The 8614-nt window shown below is 30.0% G+C and overlaps 1 protein-coding gene across 1 annotated transcript; it reads right to left on the minus strand.

Moving 5' to 3' along the window:
- Nucleotides 1–898: 898 nt before the first annotated feature.
- LOC124369264 lies at nucleotides 899–8377 on the minus strand. The gene is made up of 4 exons (XM_046827163.1): nucleotides 8241–8377; nucleotides 7995–8065; nucleotides 4323–4407; nucleotides 899–1197 (listed from the first exon to the last, which is right to left on the minus strand). Exons 2-4 carry the CDS (start codon nucleotides 8058–8060, stop codon nucleotides 974–976), a joined length of 375 nt encoding a protein of 124 aa, XP_046683119.1. The 5' UTR covers nucleotides 8061–8065; nucleotides 8241–8377; the 3' UTR covers nucleotides 899–973.
- Nucleotides 8378–8614: the final 237 nt, after the last annotated feature.

The following is an 8614-nucleotide window of genomic DNA, read 5'->3' on the forward strand; positions in this document are numbered from 1 at the left end:
GCACGGCTATCGTGGGAATAGTTGATTTAATGTGAATGTTGAATTTTGCACAATTTCACCTTTCCCTGCATTAATTTGCAGGTACAGTCAACACTCACATTACAGAGGCGTTTAAAATATTTTTAGAGAAGGATAACTTAATTGTATTTATTATCTGTAGGAGCCTGGCATAAAAGAAGTGGAGTTGTATTACATACATCTTAAAAGTGATGAACATCAATAATCCGATGTGTTTGTTAAATTATTATAATCCCATACAAATTCATATAGCCAATCAACTTAAAAATATTACACGTATTTCAGAATTCTCATTTTTATTTGTACATAAAAAATGTTGAGGACTAAACATTTGTACAACATGTACATTACATTGTACATTATGTAAAAATTTGTACATAAAATTGTTAAAACTAAACAGACCCATACTTTTAAGAAAGTGACAAATATTTCGCTTCAGAAGTATAGAAATGTTCAAAAATGTTTTAAAAACTATTATCGCAGGCATAATTAAATTCATAAGTGTGCTCACCTAAGTCTAAAAAGTACTTCAAAGGGCTAGTTTTGATAACTACATAAATAAAATACTATTTTTGTATATAAAACTCTTATATACTTTACTGTCTAAACCAAAAATGTATCCAATTGAATTAATCTTGAAACACGCCTACGTTCCAAAAAACTATTTATTTATTCTTCCAACGGAATTACACCACTTGTACATGTAATAAGTTAAAAAGAGTATAAATTATTAATAGCACTAATATAGTGTATACATACATAATTAAATAACAAACAGTGTTAAAATAAGTAATAAAAAACAGCGAATTAGTAATAAATATAAGTTATAAACATAATAATCAATGAAAAGGTAAAAAAAAAACAAAAACAATAATACATACTACTATTGGTGCTCTGTTTAATCTGTTTCGTTTTATATTTGTAATTTAATTTGTTCTATGACAGTAAAACTTCTTTAAAAGTGAGTGACTCCTGCGTAGCCAGCGAAGGAGAAAGGATTCGGTGGAACAACACAGGCTTGTTGAGTGACACAGCGGTTGGGCAGCTTCATTGGTAGAGCATAGAACTCCATGGAGCGTAGCCCACTCTCTTGTATGATCTCCTCGATCTTGTGCAAGCAAGATAGACCAATGGGGCGACAACTGAAGGAACTCGTGAATATCGATGGTGGTACATCACCTGAGCAAAGAAAACTGTGATAATGCAACTAAACAATGCAAATCATACAACCTCTTAATGTAGCCTATATTTTGTAGCCTAGGTATCTATCATATCGAAACGATACAAAGAGTTTCTATTTAGCTTTTTCGTCGCCAGCTTTTGTTGGATCTCTTGAGACAAAGATGACTCCAGATTCCAGGAATAATATTTTGTATAGCTGAAACATACATTAAAATGCTTGTGGTGGTGTACTGTAATTACTTTATAACAATTGAAGGTAGAACCTAATTAATAAAACATATTTTACTTATATAGATTGGTGCGGAGATTTTTAGTAGCTTATCTAGTAAGAATCAGAGTATATTCAGAAAATGAATAAAAATTGTGGTGTGTTTACTTCATGTTCATTATTAAAATATTTTAACATGTGATCCCTTACAGCATAGCTTAGTCACTGCTGGTCTTCAGTACAGAGAACGGATGAGGATGTAGACGTGAAGTTGTACTCACTAGTTCGCATCACACAGGAAGCCGTTATGGTTCCTCATCCAAAATCTCTGGTACAAGGAGGAAAGCTCTCAGGACCAGTCATGGCACTCGTTCAGAACATTGCCGTATTGAGGATGAAGGAATGAGGAATTGAGAGTACAGCGGGTTTTGGGATTGCAGAATGCTCTTGAGAGGGATGCTACAAAACTCTCTGGAGATTCTTAGACAGTTATACGGACTCAACATATTTAAACAGAATTTGACACACATGTATCTTTTGTAAAACTTAATATTCACATGCAAACTCTAAAAGGAAACGTTTTAAATTTTAAACGTTTCTTAATATACAAGTTTTAATTCTTCCGAAAAGCTTAGAAGATCTATTACATTATTTATAATAATGGTAAGATAAAATCAAGTCTTGAAAAGAAAACTTTCGGTAACTGTGTCACAGATATAATCTTAATTGGACTATTGATTATTCAGGGCATTATTCTAGAGCTTCTGCTGTCCAAATTTATATTAATGATTTGTCTAGATTATATATTAATGGAAAATTATATTTATTCACTGATGACGTGGAAATTTGTTTGTGGGGTGGAACTGGGCGGAGGTTCGTGAAAAATCTCTATTTGACCTTTTTACATTAAAGCATTGGTTTTACTGTAAATCTTAAAATACATGCCTGTGGTAATGCTTTTAATATCGATTGCGCATATGATGAAATTTTAAAAGTGACGTGTTACACAAATGTATTGGTGTAATTTTTAATTCAGAAATGAATTGGACTAAACACATTAGTTTTTTATTTATATATAAAATTCTCAAATACATATTTGCCTTCACATAATTCGAGATGTTGTCACAGATATGGAAATAAAAACTACTTATTAGGCTTTTGTTCAATCCCAAATTACATTTGAAATTATATTCTGTGGTGCTGCAGCTTTCAAAGCTTCTCTCGAGCCATTAAATATTGTACAGAAAACAATTAAAAAAATAATGTTACTTAAGAGTAAAACATATTCTTCAGAGTTACTTTTGTTCCAGACAACATTAATGACCATACAACGGTTTATTAACAAATTCTTATATACTTATACACTTATTTTCATACTCTTTTTTGCATTGACAACTCGGACTCACTACACACGATACTCGCAACAAGTGGGTATTACTGTTTCTATTTAAGTCTAATTGCCATAGACAATACTTGCAAGGAACTACTTGTGGGTTAACCATACATTTACATATATATTTTCGCTTGTGTATTATTCATTATCAAAATGATTCAATAATAGCCTTTTATTAAATCTCTATTATTATAAAATTTCTATTTAATTTGTTTATTTATAATTGTAACATTTGTCCTGATATATATATATATATATATATATATATATTATATATATATATATATATATATATATATATATATATATAATCTATAGAAAATAAAAATTACAATTTTATTTCATATAAAACACAATGTAGAAGGATAGAACTCTGTACTTCGAAGATCACTTTCAAGAACCCAATAATAAAATAAAAGTAAGAGGGAAATACTAAAGTTGTTTGATATACTTTAACATTTGTTCTGAAAGCAATAATCATAAAATAATTAATAATCAACAAATTCATAAAAACTTACATCACATAAGTACATAATAAAATTGTCTATGTAACGTCTTTTATTATAAAATATAGATTTGAAATCAATTTCTTTTACATAATTAAAATCCTTTTAATCTTTCACCAACTATGCCACACACACACCAACACTCACACCACAAACTACACTTTAATTAGAAATCATAATTTTATATTATTCCAATATACTGTTCTTAAGCTATTTAAAAAGTGAGTTACCTTTTATCGATATTGGTCCCTATTAAAAAAAAACTCAACCTAAGGAATAAGTAGGCATGAGAAATTGAGTAGTAGATTGCTCACACTTGCTGGAAACTTTGGCTCACTGTATTAAGTCTATAACCAAATACTAATAATTACTAATCTCTGCTACAGATGTTTGGACGCGTTAATTATTCAAGCTATTTAAGGGATGTAAACTAAACCAAACACAAATTCAATACATTTGTATTGTAATGTTTTATCTATTCAATAATAGTTTTTCAATCCTAGTTTGTGTTATATTTATTTGCTAGTGTTTGTTTCATATTTCCATATTGGGAAACGCTACGCTTGCTTAGCATAAACTAACTAGAGTGTTTAGTTAAATATTTTATTTATTTAACGGGGGGGGGGATAACAATATTTAACGATCCCTGTCGCCATCGACATCAACTAATATTACATTTTTAAATTCAAGTTTACAAGTTATATTAAGTCTAATAGTGCTGTCAGTTGGTAGGAAGGATATTGCTATGTATCTACACGATTTAGATAAACGTATAACCGAATACATTATTAAAAATATATTTTAAAATAAAAACCACATAATTAGCCTATGTGATTAAATGACCACAGAGCTGTATCGTCTTTTGTGTCACCATGTGAATTTGTGTTCACCAGTCACCACCAGCTAGCGGGTCGCAGTAGTTACAGCATGATAAGCGTTCTAAGAAGAAGAAAGTAAAACAATAAATCATATTGTTAAGAGTTAGCTGCATGCAATTAAATGGTGAATTACTTACTTCCAAACTCGTTACAGTGTAAAGTCAAATAAGTGTCACAACCAGCGTACCCAAAATATGTCTCCGTAAAAGTAAAAAAAAGGACCTGAAACAGAAAATTATTTACAAAATATCTTATTCAAATTTTATATACATAAAATAAACACTTCGATATATACCATATGAAAATTAATACTCGCATGGTTGTTATCTTGCATAAAACTAAAAAAATACGAAACTTCAAATTTACTGAGATTTATTTTATAAAGAAATAATTTAGAATTGTAATGACTTTATTGCTGAAAACGTGTTTCCGCACAATAATTAATACATAAGTACAACAAAATAATACTGATTGTTTCACAGCAGCATACATCTAAATAAAATTAGAATTTTGTTGTAAGGAACATGGTCTTAAAGTCAATAGTAATTACTGAACTGTAGAAGTCGCGTAGGGTTATTACAAAAATACAATCAAAATCGTCCTCATTGTGAATCCTTGGTAAAATGAGTGTATCAAGAAGAACCGAAATAATTTATCACCTAAGTAATTGTTCTGGAAAAATGTTTTTAGCTTTAATCACCTTACAATATTACAAAACATATTTTGAAGAACATCATAGCCTTGAACGTAAAGTGCAACGAGTTAGAAATTCTGTACTAGTAATACAATTATTAAAAGACAACTTAGAGAGATATAAATTAAATCATTAAAAACCATGGAAAAGAGTGATTGATACTAGAATACAGCGTAAATAGCTTTAATGATACAAAGTTTAAAAGTTAATTAACGGGACTTGGACAAAAAAAAATTATTTTTAACATTTATTTTTTTATTTTTTTTTTTAGTGTAGTTTGACATTTTCGGAATACAATGATATTAATATTATCACTCACAAAAATTTCTAAATGCTTCAAATAAATTTTTGAAGTTGCCTCTGCAACGCCATTGACGGCTGTATCCAGTGTTGAGCTTTCTTATAGTGCTGATTTTATTGATTTATTATTTACTTACTCTTAGGTTTTGTTTCTCTATGACATTAGCAGTTTTGACAGATGTCTGCTTGTTTTGTTATTGTCAATTGTTTGTAACCTAGCAACTTTGTTGTTCTGACAATATTTTGTTATTATTGGAAGTTGACTCAGTGTTTATAGACTTTTATTTCAAAGTGATCTTTGATAATATAATGACTAGACCTAAAGGAATCTTTAAAAAACGTACCAATAAAGGTAATAGGTTTTATAAAAGGTTACCTTCAGTTTCACCAGATGAAGACTCAACAGTTAGGCCTCGGCCTACTACTCCAAAAGTTGTAGTGCCACCCAGTTCTTCTGAGAAGAAAGGTAGTAGTGATGACCAGGGAAAGTCGAGTGAAGAAAAGAAGGAGAGCTCTTGGAGAGGAAGAGGAGAATGATGAACATTATGTTCCTGGAGGGTTTTAGAGCTCAAGTATTGTGAAAAATATAATTTTATCTAAATTTTTTGGTTTTTTGCGTTTTCCCGAAAATTTGGATTTTTCACACAAATGACCCGTTTTTCTCTGAAAGTACTAAAGATAACAAGCTGAAATTTTTACAGGATGTTTAGTACTTATCTATGATGCTACTGATCTACAAAGAAACAATTATAACAAGTATTGACTTATTAGGCCTCATTTTACTGAAAAATAGTCTATATTTCAGGGTTATTTTGAACTCGCTAGATAAAAAAAATCATAACTTGGCCAAACAGAGTTATAAGTTCATAAAAATAGATCAGTAGCTTTGTATAGGACCACGTAGTAAGTGATAAAAATATCAGGTTGGTATCTTAATTACTTTCTAAGATAATGGGACACAAATGTACCTAATTTAACATGGGTTTATATGGAGCGTTCAAGTCCCCTTAAGTGTACCGGCGCTGCTAATAACATGCATTTCACATTATTTAAATTATTCCAAAGTAAAGCAAGTAAATACTTTTTATATAAAAACAGTTACATGGTTTCATTAATTACTTGAGTTCTATTAGCTTAAAAAATTATCACCATAGAAAACGTGACAAGTTACATAGAATATATATATTCTATAACATATTTATAACATATTTTCACAAATGTGATGTGCTGATGAATAAAACAAGTTGTGGGAATTTCATTAATAGATTCTGGGATGGGTTATAAATTATGTGTAATATGCTAACCCACAGTTAAGTGTTTTAATTCCCTAAAAATTAAAAGAATACAGTCAAGAACTCATATAGGAGGGGGACTTTTTTTATTTGCGTGACATGCGGTATTGTAAGGAAAATGAATAATGTGCCAATATTGTAAAACATGTAAAAGTTCCGCTAAGCATAATTATGTTTTTAAAGAATTATGTCTCGAATTGAAAACGGCCCGTGAATACTAAAATATATTAAGAAGAGTTTGGTAAGACGTGATTTGTAAAATCCGAAAACCTGATTCAAATCCATTTAGAAACAATAAACTATACCAATTGGTGAATTGTATGTTTATACAAACTTAAAAGTAGTTGGAAAAGTTAATCAATTTAATCAAATTAATCAAAATTATTGGTAAGTGAGTTTGGATTATTTCATTGTCTCACATAATAAACTGATTTATACTTAAGGGTCCCAGTGCAAGCCTATATTCCAATATTTATGGACCTCCTTGGGAAACTAAATGGTCAATTCTCTGTATAGAATCACAGCATTACTATCACTAGGCTATAAGGAAGAGGATATTCCCCCACAGAATACACATTAATACACTACAGCGAATTTATTTCAATTGAAATACACTTTCAGTATAAGTCCATGATGAATAAAAAGTGTAGGTATATCATATTGTTAATGCTGTACACAGAAACTCAAAACTCAGTATACACTAAAAAACTGCACTTTTTAATCACCGACATTTTGCCTTACCCGAAACACTCCGTTTTGAACAAAACTTAAAGTACTCTTCGTCGAGTTACACTGTTTATTAAATGCAATTATGAAAGAAATTTGACAGTGAAACTTAGACGCCGTTATCTTTGGCCAGTACAAAAAGGCAGCAGATTAAATTTTAAAATAAATTTATTCAAACCATTAAAAGAGATCTCACATTCACATTTTGTAGGCTGCACTCAGATAATCCAATTCAATGTAATAAGAAACCCCATTCGTGACCTGCCCCGACAAGTGAAGACTTCAAGTTTGTTTTATCACCTATTCTTTGATTAAATATAAAGTGTATTTGTTTCTTAATGGTGTTCCGAAGTTATGAGGTAGTGAAACTTTATGTATATACTAATTATACAGTATGGAACTCAGTGAACATGAACCTGTGACGATATTTACGATATGAGTTTATGGAGATCGAATTAACGAGATAAGAAACTTATATAATGAAATTTTACTAATAGCAATCCTATTTTAACGTCAAGAGTATAAACTCCTATAAAACGTTTTAAAGAGGCAAGCAGAACATCCAAGAACTGGAAGATAAACGTTTAAGTTTTACAAGGAAATGTCACTGTACGGTGTGAAATATGTTTTAGAGAATCCCAATATCCCAATTGGTTTTGTTTCTAGCACCTTAAATATTCCCCATATTTATTGTGTTATCCATACTGTTTGATATAGCAATGTAAATCCATACAGTAATTAATATCAATACTAAGATGAATATAGTATTAATATATCAGAACAAACTCCATACTCACTTGCTTTTCGGGATTTACCCGTTGAGATATCGGTTCCAATTGAAGTAAAAACATCGATGGATCCATCACAACTGTAAATATAAAATATATATGTTAACAAATTTAACATGATTAACTTAAATATGTGAGGAACTTTATGTATAAACATCTGTATAAGAAAAATGTAAAAGTAAGTGTTTGTTACACATGTATCATAATAATTGTATTCAACAACTTTGATTGTGGTTTATATGTAAATTTACTTACTAGACACGTGAGGAATATATCATAAACGTATTAGGATCATCGGGCAGAGGAAACAGTGTGATGCAAATGTTGTCTATTAGTTCAAACACATCTGACTTTTCCACCAGATTCAAAAACATTGGCTGCTGACAGTATATCTGAGAAAAAAATGTACAACAATAGTCTGCAAATCTTCAAGGATCTATAAATATTTTTGTTCCTAAAACTACTTTCACCGAAGACAGGACTACTTTTCAGCTATTACAAAACATATTTAACAACGTAAATAATATTTTTGTAATATTAAGCAGAGTATTGTTAACTGAAGAAAAACAATTTAATTTTTTAGTAAACAGCTGGACACAACTACAGGGCATTGTTATTTAAATTATTTT

This window comes from Homalodisca vitripennis, chromosome X (genome assembly GCF_021130785.1).
Source record: "Homalodisca vitripennis isolate AUS2020 chromosome X, UT_GWSS_2.1, whole genome shotgun sequence".
NCBI classification, from domain to species: Eukaryota; Metazoa; Arthropoda; class Insecta; order Hemiptera; family Cicadellidae; genus Homalodisca; species Homalodisca vitripennis.

Coding starts and splice junctions, on each gene's coding strand:
- LOC124369264 (XM_046827163.1), bottom strand. CDS start 8,060: ATGGATCCATCGATGTTTTTACTTCAATTGGAACCGATATCTCAACGG. Junction 4,408..7,994: donor GGGTAAATCCCGAAAAGCAA/GTGAGTATGGAG, acceptor TTTCTGTTTCAG/GTCCTTTTTTTTACTTTTAC. Junction 1,198..4,322: donor ACACTGTAACGAGTTTGGAA/GTAAGTAATTCA, acceptor TTCTTTGCTCAG/GTGATGTACCACCATCGATA.